We start from the raw sequence: 16,731 nt of genomic DNA on the forward strand, positions 1-16,731 counted from the left end.
ATATCCCAAAGCCACTAACATGGAGTCATTGCAAAATTAAGTTACGTCTGAACCACTTGCTCTTTTCTTACATGTTTGCACTTGTGCAAGAAGAGCAACAGGAGCCAAGCAGCCTTCTTGGCATAGGAGGAATTGCAGCAAGACTCTAGAAACCTGGGGGGTGGGGGGAGGAACTCTACAGGTGTAGACTTAGAGGCACCTAACCATTCAGACTACAAGGACAGACTAGGAAATGAGAGACGTCATTCATCCTGCAACTATTTTTACAGCCCAAAGAGAGTAAACACCATTCTCCCAGGGAAAAGCACAGTGTGTCTTGGAGGCTATTTGCATAGGACTAGCCTCAATACCCAGCCAGTCTCCCTTGCGTATTCAGTGAAGAAAGAGAAGGGCAAGAGTGAATCATGGCAGCAGTGACTCACAGGGCAGGAGTTACCCTTCCCCTCTGATTCACCCTCTAGACGTCTTCCTCCATCAGCTCCCGGGGGAGCTTGGCCTCCCAGCTGGACCATCACAGGATAGGGCTGAGGAGATGATACCCCGTTTTGACTTCCCCCTGGGGAGCTGGGACAACACCCACCTCTTAATTCCAGCACTTGCCTCTCAGCACTTAACAGAGCTCATGCGATAGCTGAAGGGACGGGAAGAAGGCAGGGTAGGAGTTGAGTATCACCTCAAAGCCTGTAGCTAGCCAAAAGCATCCATTTGCAGTTTCTTTTTATGACATCTGCTAGCCAGCTGGCATGGTAGGGTATGATTGCCTCTTCCCTCCCCCAGTACAGCCCTGCCAGCACACACACTTATACTAACACAACTTTGTTATTGAGATTATTGGGGTTGTATGAGGTGGACCGGCATGGGTGGCTTTGTACCACCATGAGTACAAATCACGGCTCTGCTGGTACAATAGCTCCTTTTAGATCCGAAGTGCTTTGTCCATCTAGCCCAGTCTACTGTTACTCTGTAAATCACTCTTAACATAAAACTTAATGATCTGCATCCCCCTTTTTCATGAACCCCAGCCAAATGAGAGCACAATGCTGCAGCTGTAGCTATTAAGCTATGGTGGCAGCAAAGCACTCCATTAATACCTCATGCTCAGCAGTTTGTGATGCATGAGAGCTGAATAATTATGCCCTTGTTACTCTCAAATGAGAGGCACAATTGCCAGAAACAAGCGCTTACAATTAAAAAAACTGCATCAAGTCAAGGACAACATTTGTTCATTCATAAAACAAGCCTTTCTGAGCAAGAGGACTATGAGGCAGAAAACAGACAGGCTTACGTTAACAAGGCAGTTGTTTGTAGAGCTGCATTGTCCCCCCTCAGATAGACCTCCACAGCCTCTTCATCCCAGTTGTCTTGAGAAACTAGTAGGCAGAGCTTTAGCCAAAGCTCGTGTTGCTATGAATGTTGTGATAGGGAGGTTTAGTTTAGATTGGAGGGATAGGAATGGGAAGCAGGGCATTAACCATGGGAGTATCAATAACAGGTGATCAGCAACCTTTGAAATGAAGCAGACAGGCATAGGAGAGTGAAAATGGGTGTTAACAATAAAAATAGAGGTGGTGAGAGTCAGTCCTCCTTTCTGAGGATGCCTTGTTGCTCACAGGAGGGGAGCAGCTCCACATCTTTGGTCAGTGGTGTGCAGAGACCACAGAACAATTAATTAACTGTTCCTTCCTTACCTACAGCTGAACACAAACAGGGATTTCAGAATCGTGTCTGCACTGGTATTTTTGGAAGAGTGACAGCTGGTGCAAAGGAAGCAGTTAAAAGGAGGGCTGTAGCACAGACAGACTTGCATTATTTTGAGCAACATTCCACCATTCTCTAAGCAAGGGTAGGGCATACGGTACTAAAAAACTTGTCACATTCTTGTCTTACAATGTTACGCTTTCAGTAAGTCCAAGTGAGGACTAAGAAGAGAGTTCTGAAGTACGCCCCAAACTTTGTGCTGCAGAATACCACATGCTTTCATGCAGCACATCCAGCAACAGATACCTGACCGGGTATTCGCTGCGTGCTGTCCTCAGCTGGCTGCACGTGAGTCATGCTGCATAAGAATGTGCTTATGCTGTCGCCTCCTTCTGAGGCCCTGCCTCTCACCTCAGGACTTGCCGCCTTCAAAACAGCCAGGTCTGTGTTATTTTCCCAGTCCTGTTCTAATATTCAGCCAAGAGATAATAGGTCATAAGAAACAAACCGAAGGAGTGATCAGGACACATGGGCTGGTCAAAGCAAGTTTCACTGGGGTACCTGGAGAGGACCAGAATTTCAGGACGCCCTGTCTGGCATGTATTACAGTTGATTGCCAGCATTTCTGTTTGTGGACCCTGACATTTTTCCAGCATGCATAATTTGCATTTTTTTAATTATAAGCTTCTTTAACTTCCCAGGAGTCCAGGAAATGCTCAGGTATTCCCCATCCCTTTCTTCTCCCACCCACGATCCCCACAACTTTGATCAAAAACCACAGTGTAGGACTGACCACAGAAATCTTCCAAGGTGCATGCAGTGTTATAGGTGCAGATCTAGTCATGCAGCCGAGGCTTGACTTTGTAATAAAAAGGAATTTTTAAAACCATCTCTTGACAGCTTACAAAACAAAAGGAATAGAAATAAACCTCTTTCCAACTGCTTAGGTAAAGTATCTCCTTGAGACAACATTGAGCTGATTATATTATCAAAAAACCTTCTGGCTACATTTTGAGAAATAAGAATAGTGATACTGTTTCCAGTCATTAATGACACAGTTCAATTTATAGCCACACTGACATAAGAAGAGGACAAGGGGGCTTCAGTGAAAATTAAGGTGGGAAGAGGGCGAAGTCCTCCAAACGAGGTAATTTCAATCACAGGATCATCTTTGCCCTCTTGTGGGCAAATTCCTCTCCTGCAGCTTCTCAGCAGATTTCCTGTGCAGACAACTGCACGGTGCAGCCGGCAGGAACAGAATGCAAAAAGGCATTGCTGGCCTGCCTTGTGATTCCTTTAGCAGGCAAAGAATGGCAATTCTGAATTCAAAGAGAAGTCAAACCCAAACCCCAGCCAGTTAGTTAACCTTGCTTGGTTCCTGCGCACCAGCACGAAGGAGGCTGTGCGATACAGCAGGTGGCTGGTCCTGCTCCTCGCCCTAAGGAGAAAGCCCACCCAAAAGCAAGGAAATATGTACGTGCCTTCAACAACGGACAGACCGGCAGCAGCGACCAGGCGGTGCCTGTGCGCTCACAGAGGAAAGCCGCAGATTACCAGCCCATAGTCTCCCTGCTGTGCTATTCTGAGAATTTACAGTCAGGTAACTTGGATTACACTCCCGAGAGGAGTTGTCATTATTCTAGCAATAACAGGACTTAAACTGGGTGGCCATGCTCCAAATTATTAAATATTTATTAATCTTTCTTAGGACTTCTGAGTTACCGTTTCATGCTGTGTAAATCCACCACTGATGTACATTTTTAATGTAACATTTTGCCTCAATTGTCTTCTTGCATCTAGTTTTCAAATGTAATTAAAAGCATTAGAGACCTTCTTCTCTTATGAATCCTTATGGTTACACTCATCTCTGGCAACTTCACCAAAGGGACAATTTCACCTTTAATGTTATGATACAAAGAAAAATACACCACGGCATTCCAGTTTCAGTGCTGACAATGAAGAAAGTGCCCTTCTCGTCCTGCCTACAAGATCACCACCAGGTAATAAGCTGTCTGTAGGATTATGAAACAAAAAAGCTACCCTGCCAGAAAGCATGCAGGTTTATTTCGTTTTCCTCACCCCCTACCTACCACTGACAATCAGACAAACATTTTTAAAGGATGCAGCAGCTCCCCCTCAACCAAGTAACTCAGTCACCTGCATTTTTCTACACCAGAAGAAATTCCTTGCTTTTAACACCTTTTGCTAGTTTGTGCTCCTCCCTTTAACAAGTCTGCCACTTCGTGTTGTTTCAGCTCCAACTAACCAAGAGAGTAGGAAAGCAGCACTTGAATCACACTTGTCACAGTAACCTATAGACCATGGTAGGTGTAAAGGCTGTTGCACACAAGTTTGGTTGGACCCTGTGGTACGAGGCAATACTGACTGTATCGGACCCTTCCTCCTGGAAACCTGTGGTGAGAATATCCAGCTTTGCGAGCTGGACCCTCTTCCCTGGTAGCAGGCAAACACAATGCAAGCTCTTTCCTCCAAACCAGGAACAAAGAATGATGTTATTTCCTCCGGTTGGCTCTGGGAGGACTACATAAGTGACACCAAATCATAGCAGCAGAAACGAGAAACACTTGTAAGTTAAGTTATTTATTAATATTTTATTTTAAAAATTATAAAATATTTTAGAAAGTTCCTAAGACCAAAAAAGCATAATACATTAAAAAAGACCACAGGTTTAGAATGGAAAAAATATTTAAGCATTTCAAAATTATTTAAATGGAAATTCAAGGCAACACTGGCAACAAAACTATACATTTTTCATTTTTTATGTATAAAAATACTGTATTATCATCCTGATTTAATGATCATTAAAAGTCACTTAAATTCTCAAAGGTATTAAAAGTGATAGATAGCTCTGAACAGCACAGAATTTAGTATCTAGAGATCTGTTTATGTTTACAGCAATAGTCTAAAACAAAGTTGAATTCCCATCTTAAAGGCACCACCAGCATCTTGATTCATTACAATTTTACATATAGCCTTTCAAAAATGTCACAAAGTATTTCTTTCCCTTCAGTGTAGAAAGTTTGGTATTTTTATTGCACAAATTGAAGGAGGATCACCATGATGGCCATTATGCAAAAAACTGGGCAGAGCTCCGAGAAGTGTGCGAGATAGCTCACTGCTTTTTCAAGTTGGAGGGTGCAAAGGTAGAACTCAATTGTAACAGATCACAATCCTTCCCTGCTATTTTTAAGCACAGTGTGCAAGCAGGGAGGCACAATTCCTTCACGTATTTAGAACCCAAAGGGCACTGTGATTTTAATGTGGGCTAAACACCAAACACAAAAATTAACATTCACAATCTACATAATGCATGCTCAGATTTTCAGAGCAGAAACAGTCGAGCCACTTCATGACAAGTCCTCACGTGTCCTGGAGAATCCTCTGCACTGATTCTCAAGGTACTGTAAACAAAGCCTGAAAGTGGGAGCAGAGCCTTTAAGTATTTTTTGACGGGCTCAAGTGGGAAAGACAAAAGCTTTTAATGTGTCTGAGCAGGCTTGCAGCACCACTGCCAAGCACCGTGGTGAAGAAGGGAGAAAACAATGTCCAGGTAGACGTACTGGGGCAGTTGCTTCTTTCCACAGGTTGTACTACCAGTTAAGATTATAGAGAGACAGCTACTTTGCAAACAGATGACGACATTTAAGGCTTGTAACGGTGCTTCTGCCAGAGCTCCCACCGCTCTCCTAAACAACCCCTAATCCACTTCAGTTAAAATCAGCCAACTTAATGTAAGCAATTTAAATAGCTGGTTTAAATAAAGCAGGCTGATTTCATCAGAAGCAGTCTGGGAAACAAGCAGTCGGCTTTGCTGACAGAGCACGGGAGGGGTAAGAGACATCCAGCCACAGGCACGCACAGCTCCTGCAAAACCAGATGTTTAATCCATCTCCAACGCCATTCTCTAGGATCAGTCTGATTAAAAAGACAAGACACTCAAAGTCCTGAATCCAGCACCAGAAGCGTCAAAGGGGGCACATCAAGACTGCAGGAGACTGGTCTGCTCAGCCATGGCAGCAAGCAAGTCTCTGCCCCCCCAGGGCTGTGAGGGCAGAGGAGCTGGAAGGGGGACACCCCTGCCCCTTCATCTCAGGAAGCTGATAAAGCAGTTAAGAAAACGGCCTCACAGAAGCAGGGAACAGCATACACACTAGCAAACCTGCTTCTCAGCTAACTTAAAACAGAACAAAAAGAACATCTCATACATGGAAGCCTAGGATTAATAGTACCACCACGCAGAAACTGACTTGTTGGCCAACAACTGGTTTGGGAGCAACAATTTAGCGCTCGCCTTAAACCTATAACCAATATGTGACTTGTGTGCTTGTAGTATTTAACTACTACGTGACAGATTAATGCCAGCTAAACAGTATCTGGAATGGAGCAATAGGTATTGTTACAAAGAAAAGCAGGACTCCTCCTATTTGTAAGCTCCTGTGACATATAGGAAAACAACTACCAGTTTCCCCAGAGACTATCATTTGCTGTTTCCATTAGCAGTCGGCAGCGCTTGCATCCCTTGCTTCAGTCAGAGATGGAATCCGACCCTCAAATCTATACAGGGATCAGTCAGTTAGGGAGAGAATGGGTATAAACTACCTACTTGGAACAGCTAAAATGAAAGCGAAGAATACGTCAAAACCCCCTCACTCTAACAACCCAAAACACGCCAGGGATGCCAGCACATGTGTAGTAGGAGAATCCATCAAACCATTCTGCAAAGGTTGGCAGTATTTGCTTCAAAAGGCCTAATAGATCACGGGAGTTAGGAGATCTCTCTCAGAGCCACCTTCTTCTGACACCAACTCATCGTGGCACCTTGTCATAAAGATAACTTGCTCTGTATTTCGGTTCCTCTGTGAAGTATCAGCAGTAGGTATCATCAATAGGGAGCCAAGGCAGAGAGATGACTTTACAGATCCTTTTCAGTACCAGTATCTTCAATTCAGGAATGGACACCAGTAACAAAGCATTTTGGTGGGGGAAAGTCTATAGAAAATGTAACCAAAACCCAGAACTCCCTTCATGTAAATTCAAGCTGAGAAAAACTACAAGAAAAATTACCAATGATAACAGTCTCATCGTAGTGCTGCATTGCTTAATAAATATCAGCAGCACAGTGTTACCCTTACACTATATTTATAGCTTTTAATTGTAGATCAAGATTTAGAGACTACAAACATTTTGATGTAAAACCAAATTCAGTAGGCTCCCAGGCAATGAAAAAACAAAAAAATTCTCTTGGAATATTAATAATAGATACAGACACAATCCCCGAAGAAAGACACTGCAAATCAGAGAAGAGACATTCCTCATTAAGGCAAGTCACCAGTAACACTGCTTGTAAACAAACCATCTCTAGTCTATCCAGTTTTCAGAGACAGCTACAGCAAGCTCTGTACACCTAGGCTGAGGTCGGGTTCTAGTGCAAATGGACACTAATAAATACAAGGGGAAAAAGCCAGTCCAAAGAGTATTATTTCTTCACAAGGCAGAAAATTCTATGGAAGAGAGTATGTCTTTTATACATGGCTCTGAAACCAAGCTACAGTTTAAATTTGATGCTTCACACCACCTGTCAAAATTTTACATCCTCCAAGGAAAGTGTAGTGTTAGGCTTAAGTCTCAGAGCTTAGAGAGAGCAATCACAAACTCACATTCATCAGAAAGTGGCAGCACTGGAAAAAAGCTCTGACCTTCTTTTACAACCCTTTGTCTTACAACAGCCTCCGCATCCTTTTCCAAATGCGGCTTGCTCAGCCAATTTCTGGAGGGCTTAGTCTCAATGCTGTCACAACAGGTTACAGGACTATAAGTTTGTCAGACTAGGGTACTGATGAAATGGAGTTAGCGCCTGGAAGACACAGCAAATGTCATCAGCACTCAAGCAAGAATTGTTTTTTGCATAATCAGCTTTTTCTCATTTACTTTGGTATTTTGGAGCTTTTGGAGCATCTCCAGGCTTACAGCAATTTGCCCTACTTTTGAAGTCTTTCCTCTTAAGTGAAGTCTAGCGGTCTTGCTAGTCTTGCTTCTACCGCAGACATCTGAAAAATGCCTTTTCACCACTTCATTTCTTTTACCGCCATCAACATCTTGTCTGATATGTCCGTCACTCATCTGATATATGTTGCATCAGTAGTGTTTCTTGCAGTCCTACAGCCTGTCACTTTTAAGACAAATCAAGGCTGCAAGTGCTTATTTACCTGTTTACCAACTGACCTAGTCAGTAGCAAGAAGTCTCAAGCCAGTGCTGTATTTATAAACAGAGAAAATGGTGGGGTCCATAACCATTCTGGCAAAACTTAGCATTTGCTACGCATAAACAAGCTGCATATGGTATTAACCTCACAGGTAATGTTCACCAAGACAGTACCAACGTGCTGTAACTTTTTTTCCCCTTGATGTTCAGATTGCCACTTTTTGGGTTACTTCGTGAAAATATTTATTCTTCATTTTTTTCCTCTCACTGCTGGTTTTTCAAGTTTCTTCCTGCAACTTTTACAGCTTTTGAAACAATCCGAAAGAAGATTCTGGCATACAAGTCCAAACTTTGATGGCCATGGGGTGCAAAACGGTCTCCTTAATATACGGTTACGTTACCCTCTCCATAAAACCCCTACACGCGCTATTCCATTAAACTGATCTCCACAGACAGAACCGAGACGTGAGTAGTAAAAACAAAACAAACCCCCCCTATGTAAGGATAAGTGTTCCTGTAAGGCTCCAGTTAGGTGTCCCTTTTACATTCAGTTTGACCAGTAAGTACAAGAATGAATTTTGCTGTACTAATTTATAACTTGTAACAGAAGTGTCTGGTCCATTTATACAGAAAATATCTTTAGGGTACAGCTCAGAATTTATTTATCACACATTAACCTTTATTAGTCACCTCTGTCAAAAATCAAATCAGCACGCTCTTGTCCTTAAGTTATTCTATTTAGACACAAGTTTTTTCAGTGTACGTCACCTGGACAGGTGGCAGGACCAGATATTAAGCAGGACCAGTTACCTTAGAATATGATGCTCAAGATGCCATTATGTGACTGAAGGATCTATAAAAATTTGTGATGAGCAATGCGTACAAAATTGATTAGAAGGAAGAGAGAGAAGTTGTTACCTACAGTGCACTGAAAGTTCATTTCAGTTTGCTCCATTCAAAAAGAAAAAAGGGAAGTAATTCCAGAAAGTTAGCTTGCTTTATTCAGTGGTTGATTTTCTGTGGCACTCTGAGTGTTGCCAGGATTTTCAGAGCGTCCATCGATGTTTTGTTTCCAAATGTAAAAACACTCTGCAATAATTTCAGCTAAAAATGCAGCAAATGCAAGAAATCCAAACACCTGTGAAAGTGAAAGGAAAATATCATTTTAAAATGTGCCAACATTAAGAGTATTCTAACATTGTCTGGAAAGATTTGCTGGACTATTTATATATGTTAATAACTCTTAATATATTAAGATTACAGTCCTCCTTAAATCGGTGGTTCCATTTAAATTAGAAACAGATGAGAAATCATAATTCTAGCATATTTAATGCAAAAGTTTTTACAGTTCTCATTCTTTTAATCAAGCCTGAACCGTACAATATGTTCTGGACAGCCCTTAGTAGTAAAACTATATCCATTTTATTGCAAAAATTAGTTATTCAAGAAGCATGGCATTGGTGGTATAGCAGAGTATTTATCCAAGAAATGGCTGCTGATTAGAAGAGTGTGAAGAGGAGTAACACATGGAAGGTGAAGGGAGATAAGAGCTGCAGAGCCTAGGCAAGTCCCTACTGGGTCAGCAAAGGGGGATGAGATGACATTTTGTTAATGACATCTCAGTATTACTCATGGCATGAGAGCGATAAGGAGAAGGTTGGTTTCAGCAGCTTCTTTCAAACAAGGAAATACGTACGTTATTCTAACTTTTACCTAAATTTTCCACAACTGGTCTGCCCCAAAGCAACTTGACACTGGTAAGTCTTAAATCACAATAGTTTTTGTTTTTCCAGCACCAGAAAAAAAAACCTGAAAGACTTCATACTCAAACCATTAGGTTTGAATACATCAACATCACAGAAGATGGCTACACAAACGTGTGTATCTCTAACAGCTCCTGCTCCCTGTGGAACAGAATTGTTTTGCTTTCTTTTCTAACTCATATTTTCTCATTCAAGAATAAAATCAAAATTTCATCTTTTAAACTCACATATTCACAATTCGAAGGTTATTCTAAAGAAGTGCCAAATGAGTGAGGAATTACAACATCCACAGCATCCCAAAGCCTCTTCAGTGCCCCGCCCTGAGCGATGCATGCCCTGCTGTTCTATTTCTGTCACTGAGGAAACTGCCGTTCCCTCTCATTGTGGCCTTTGCAAGTCACCATTCTCCACATACACTTTATAATGCCTGGCAAGACATGGTTTCTCGCCGACTTTGTGAAGGGCTGGCATTAAGAGAGAACTGAGGGAAAAAGCGGGCATTTCAGAGAGAGGGTATCAGAGAACTGGGGAAGCTGTGAGAGAGGTCAACGTCGAAACAGTGACAGGTGACAGGGAATAACAGGGGGCCAAGGCAGTGAAGTCTGAGGAACCCAAAAGGAAGCAGCAAATGCTGGAGAGCTGCAAGCGCATGCGGAGCTTTCCGGCAATCCTGAGGAATGCCTGCTTTTTGGATTTCCTGCGGTAAGTTTCTGGAAGGTCTGAAATAGCTAATTCCTCCTGAAACACCACAATGTACTAAATTCTGTTCCCTGCCCAGTTTCTTCCCTGCAAATTGAGTGAGGCTTAGAGGGGAGAGAAATTAACATACAAGATAAATACAAAGGAAATTATGCAATTTTAAGACTTACAAATGCAGCTTTTTCAACAGCAGACCCAGAGCCAGTTGCAGCAAGCACTATTGATGCTAACAGAAAAAAGAGACATATGGCTACCACGGCCCCAAAATTCTGCAAATAAAAAAAAGAAATGTTATAGAATTGTAGGTCTACTACCTGAAAAAGAGCAAGCGTCATAACAGCGGCTGAGTTAATCTGCCAGTGAATTTATGCTTTGAAACTGTGATGCTAATGGGAGCTTCACAAAATATACTTTACAGTTATATTCATAGAATCATAGAATTGTTTAGGTTGGAAAAGACCTTTAAGATCATCAAGTCCAACTGTTAACCGTTATTCCGAACAACATTCAAAATTATCAACTGTTTAAAAGAGTCTGCATTACATACTCCCGTTTTTGTCGTCTTTAAGTTATTTCACTCATCTAACTTCTTTCACAATCAAATTCAGGCTACCATTATTCCCTACGTAAAACATGTAGGAAACCTGTAAGTAATTGTGCTCATTCAAATATCTTACTACGCTCCCTTATCTGCACCTTCACATAAAAAAACCTACTGTTTGCTCTGAAGACAAATAGGAAGGGATGCTCATAAGACACTATAATATTCCTGCAGACTTTACAGAGCAACTTTGTGCCACTGAAATACAAAAGCATGAACGATCTTCTGAAATTTGAAAGCATGAACTGTAACAAATGTGATTATTACTAAAAAGGAGGTAGGCTACACCCAGCAGGAAAACAGATAGGGTGAAGAGGCAAGTTACAAGGACCATCCTGGCAGTAAACTGTGTTCCATATGCACACACATATGCGATGACTACGCAGTAGTATTAGTCTGCGTGAAAGACTTTCACACCAGTCTTAAAATCCTGCAGGTAACCAACCTGATAATTTTGGAAAAGTTGTCAACATAAAAGGGACTCTCAAAGTTGACTCATTTTTTAACTACATGCTACTTTAATCTACCCTTTAAATAGAGAAGAAAAGGAGATGCATTCTGCATAGCCTTGTCACAGTAGTCTTTAAGCACTTACAAGGAAGAGTTTGTTTAAAAAAAAAAAAAGTCCTTACCACTCTCCTTACTGTATCTTCTCCAAATGTTTCATATGTATCAGTGCAATACATGCACAGGATCAGGAGGCTCAAAAAAAAGGCACTGCAGCTTGTGAATTCAAAGAAGTAAAGTCCACCACACGTGATACAATCCTCCACAATTTCTTCACAAATAAAAGCCAGAAGAGAGAAAATCTGCAAACAAATAACATGGATCAAGTCTCTAATACCTTCAGCAAACAGATGTCTATGATATCAACATTAATAAAGACAGCTGTAAGGAAAATCCTCAGTCTACACCGAATACAGTAAAATTCCGCACTATTTTCTTACAAGCAGAAATAATTATGTAGTGACATAGTTTACACTTGCTGTTAAAAGTTAATCAATAAACTACACCCATGTAAGCTGAGCACACAATGCCCAACACAGGCTTCTCGATTAGACAGATTCCCGATTTGTGGTTTTCTGCCATTGCTGGCTGGAAGCAGACGAGGCAGGAAGCATGGCAAGCACGCATCCTCCTCAGAATGAGCAACAATGCTCCTGCTTACTACTTACAACTGCACTTCATTTTAAATGCATTTGGGTTCAGGGTGGAGGGGGAGACTGGATGGCATGGACACAGTCAGCTACCTCCCTGAAAGTTTACAGCTGACGTTACCTCCCTTGATAAACTTCAGAGGAAGTGTGTGTAGCTAATAGCTCACGTGCTTATGACCCAGTAACGACGGCAGCTCAGCTGCACTCACAGGAACCAAAACTTTAAACTATATTTAAGCTATGTTGGACAGTGTTTAATCTATGCAGAAGCTTATGTTCACCTTCCTGCCACAGTGCTTTCTGAGGAAAGAGCAGGAGTTAATTCCCCTTAACAGAGTCACCCCATACATCTGCTGCTGGATTTTCTACTATGTTATTGTACGAGAAAGAATGTTGCTTTATTTAAATGTTCTCTCATTTTGGCCACTTCTTGCTAGTTTCCTTCATCCCATAAAGCCGACACAGGATTATAGATCCTTGCAGTAAGGAGTTCACCAAATTAAAACAATACTATTAGTAGGAATCAGACTCGGTCATAAAATCAAGACTGATATAAGGACGATGACCCTATGTTTAATAAGAGTATATGGGCAATAATGAGGCTGACGGTAAAACCAACCAAACAAACCACCAACCCAAACAAATTCTAAAATTCAGAATTGTTATTTTCCAGTTATTAGCAACTGCAGATGCTTCATCTGCATCTTATTCTTGGAAAAGAACCACCAGCCTTCAGTTTCAGTTTTCTATACAGTAAAAATAAGAACAGCAGTTTAGCACGTGGGAACTGTAAATGCCCCCCACTAAGCCTGCCAGACCACAGAAGGGCACTTCAGAGCACGATGCTTTGAATACCCTGCAATCATACAAAGTAAACAGGATCTCAGCAAGGGAAAGAACCCGAGCTGGGAAACTGCAGTGTTACTATCAGGCCTCCACATGTTTCCCTTCCCTCCCACGGCAGCTGGCAAAGCAAACTTCTCAGCAACCCTTGCACTTAAAACAGTGACTACAATGGCTGTCCGAGGAGTGTTTTGAACTCTGAATTTCCAATTTTCAAGGGGTGGTTTGGTTTATTTTTGCATTGCAAAATATTTGCTTACAGCTGCATCCAATGACTTTCAATTTCACATTTTTCACAAGGTCAGCTGAGGTGTGAGATACGTTTTCATGTATAATTCTAGCTGTTTTTATCAGCACTGAAAACTGAATGCCACCACTTTCCCCTGGGATGAAACAGAACAGAAAGGAAATAAACCTGCCCTTAAAAGAATTTATAAACCCAGATAACCATAAAATGATCTAAATAACCGAAAAAAACCCTCTCCGCTGGGTGTACAAACAAGCAGAAAAAAATCCCACTCAAAGAGCAGCTATAAAGGATTTGGTGTCAAATGCATGAGATTTACCAAGTGGAGCCCTATGTGGGACTTGTCCAAGTCCATATTCAATTTTTTATTAATAAGCTGAATAACAAAATAAAGTACATCGTTAAAAAAGCTTTGGCTTGAAGACCTTTGATTGAAGTAGTGGATCAGAAGCATGTTTATAAGCTGCCAGAGTTCTGCTTGGGTTTCTTAATTTGCTTCTTGAGCTGGGCTTGTTCAGCCTGGAGAAAAGAAGGCTGCGGGGAGACCTTATTGCGGCCTTGCAGTGCTTAAAGGAGGCCTACAGGAAAGATGGGGACAATCTTTTTAGTAGGGCCAGCTGTGACAGGACAAGGGGTAATGGTTTTAAACTAAACCAGGGTAGGTTTAGACTGGATATAAGGAAGAAATTCTTTACAATGAGGGTGGTGAAACACTGGAATGGGTTGCCCAGAGAGGTGGTGGAGGCCCCATCCCTGGAAACATTCAAGGCCAGATTGGACGGGGCTCTGAGCAACCTGATCTAGTTAGCGGTGTCCCTGCTCATTGCAGGGGGTTGGACTAGATGACCTCTAGGGGTCCCTTCCAACCTAAAACATTCTATGATTCTATGATCGCTATGAGAAACAAAAGGGATTACTCTGTTGTACTACTACAAAAAAAGAATAGTTTAAAATACCACTAAAAGAGTAATTCCTAACTTCAGTTTATATAGTTACAGCTATAGCAGGAAGTTTTTTCTACTATTAACCAGAAGATTATCGTCTCTATTATTCATCTGCATTTTAGTAACATCCCACTATTAGACACAGTATAAACACATGAGCCGCTTTAAACAAGCCAGGAGATGCCACGTTTTATTCCATTTCCCAAGAACTGTTCTGCCAGAGATCCACCTTCATCCCTCAGCTTTAGTCCCGGGATGACTGCAGACCTCTGCAGGCTTACATGAAGCAGCCAAAGCCCCTCCTGTTGTGGTTTTCTATCTGCCTCCTCCACACCGATCCCATGGAGAATCCCTAGCAGCCGATGCCTGGGATATCACTACTGCTTTTGTCTGAGCCATCAATAACAAGCGGAGGGGGCAGCTCAGTAGTTTGTGTTCCCAAGAGCTAAACCTTCCAGGTGGATTTTTCTTTCCCCCTGAAGCCCAGGGTAACATCTGAAGAAAAAAAGCAGGCAGCCACCGCCACCTTCCTTCCCTCTCGCCCAGAGCCCCGCACCGCTGAGCACGCGGTGTCGGCGTTGGTGGGGAGGCAGAGGTTACCCCACCAGTGGGTCAGAGCGTGGTTTTGAGAGAGGTGCATGGGGACACAGCAAAGCTGGCACCAGGCTCGCTGGTTCCTGAGGAAATATCCACACCTCACCATATGCATGCACTGGTTGCTATCCTGTCTGCTGTAAAGGGAAAAGCATCCTTGGAGATGCAGTTTTTAACTTTTTAAATTTTAATTATTATTCTATCTGTCCATTTGTATGCCAGAAATTAAACGTCTTCCTCTGTCCCTTACCAGCAAGAAGTTATTCATTGATACCGATTACTGTTGGAAGTTTCTGGATTTAGTAAGTGAAAGGCTACAAAAGAATGCTACGAAAATAAAGTAGATGAATAAACTATCCAACAGGCCTGTAAAAATGCTCAGCAGTGGTAGTTCCAGTACAAAATCTCCTAGTTCAGATGGGTGCACGTATTAATTCTGTAAGTCTCCATGCAACAGGAAGCGAACAGCTCAGAAAAAGAGCTGATGCTTAAGGCTGAATCACAGTTTTCCTTTCCTTTCCAGTTAGGGCATTTTGTAGAAGTCAAACAGTAACTGATGACAAGTATTTCTGCTTTAGATAGGAATTCGTTTCTACCTCAGTCTTGGCACAATATGTGCTGTGCCATTTACCTCTGCGCAGAATTTCAACCACTCCTGGACTAACAAAAGCATTCCACCTATATAAAAAAACAACAACAAAAAAATCCTAGAAAACCCTGCAATAAGCACACCTCCCAGTACCCTTCTGGCAGTTACATTTTCCTTATTTCAAAATGCCCAAAAAGCTTTAATAAGGCAGGCTACAATTACAATGTATGCCATTATTAATCAGAAGAAGAAAAGCATTTCTAAGGTCTAGAAACCAGTTTTCTGCAGGTGACTTGTAAGTTTGTTTTGTAAACTACTTGATCGCCTCTGAAGCGATGAATGAAGACAGCCGATTTTCTGAGTGCAATACCCTGTTTAGCAGTCCACACGAGGCATCATCGGTGCGTAATCCCCAGTAACAACTCACAATCACTACTGTAACGCAAGGCTATTAGCATCAGATGTTAATGACCCTCACCATCACTGGCATTTCCAAAAATCAACGCTTTCCTGAAACAGGAGTGTTTCTCTTACTGGAGATACTGAGGCTTCCACCTTCAGTAACTTCTGGGGCTTGTTTAAAAGTGCTTTGACCAAGAACTCCAAGATCTGTGCGTTTTGGTGAAGGGAAACAAAAAGGGGGGGAAAAAAACTGTTGGAAATTGGGAGGGTGAATGACTGTCATTCCGTTTTCTTCTTCCTCTTGTCTTCAGGACAGGTACAGGCCACAAACGGCTACTTCTTCAGGAGCACATCAAGCAGCTATCCGTCCTGTTTACGGTAATCATAATTTTCCTTTTTCCTACCTAGAAAACTTTTTAAATAACGCCTCTGTTCTGTTCAGTTAAACAGTTTAAGACTTTGGTACACCAGTAAATTCGTGTATGTAAGATTTTATTTTAGTCAGTGAAACTATTTATATAAATGATCTGCTTGCCTGGAAGCAACAGCGACCAGATCTTACTTTATTAATCTCCAGTAGATGAAGTAAAAGTTTGTGTCCTATTATATTTATTTATTTAAAGCACTCTTGGGTGTGATTTTTTTTAAACACTCTTAGAAAACATTATTTTTGGCAGCATTACCGTTACCTTTATCAGCACTCAAGAATCTTACGCTTATGGTTGAAGGGTTTTTTTGACTGCGCGTGAGACAAAGTTTAAAACCCAAACGTCCTCTTTTCTGCAACGGTGAAGTAGTGAGAAAGGGCTGGAAATCACCCACGATTCCCGTGAACATGAAACATCTGACTAAAAAGCCACTTTGTTGGCTGGAAAATGTACCCTGACACACACACTTACAGTCAGCTGCCCTTTCCCACTGTCAGTCTTGCTATCTCTCTGCCAGTACTTAAGAACGATGCTCCTCGCCTC

General features: G+C 41.9%; 1 protein-coding gene across 1 annotated transcript in view; it reads right to left on the reverse strand.

Moving 5' to 3' along the window:
* Nucleotides 1-4,385: 4,385 nt before the first annotated feature.
* The window catches only part of CMTM6 (CKLF like MARVEL transmembrane domain containing 6), a 13,346-nt gene continuing 1,000 nt past the window's right edge, over nt 4,386-16,731 (reverse strand). The window contains exons 3-6 of the mRNA XM_035890713.1: nt 16,660-16,728; nt 11,617-11,793; nt 10,554-10,652; nt 4,386-9,059 (exon numbers count right to left, since the gene is read on the reverse strand). Of these exons, the coding sequence (XP_035746606.1) occupies nt 8,910-9,059; nt 10,554-10,652; nt 11,617-11,793; nt 16,660-16,728 (495 nt within the window). The 3' untranslated portion in view covers nt 4,386-8,909. The remainder of the gene's footprint in view (nt 9,060-10,553; nt 10,653-11,616; nt 11,794-16,659; nt 16,729-16,731) is intronic.

This window comes from Egretta garzetta, unplaced genomic scaffold (assembly GCF_000687185.1).
Source record: "Egretta garzetta isolate BGI_Z169 unplaced genomic scaffold, ASM68718v1 scaffold313, whole genome shotgun sequence".
NCBI classification, from domain to species: Eukaryota; Metazoa; Chordata; class Aves; order Pelecaniformes; family Ardeidae; genus Egretta; species Egretta garzetta.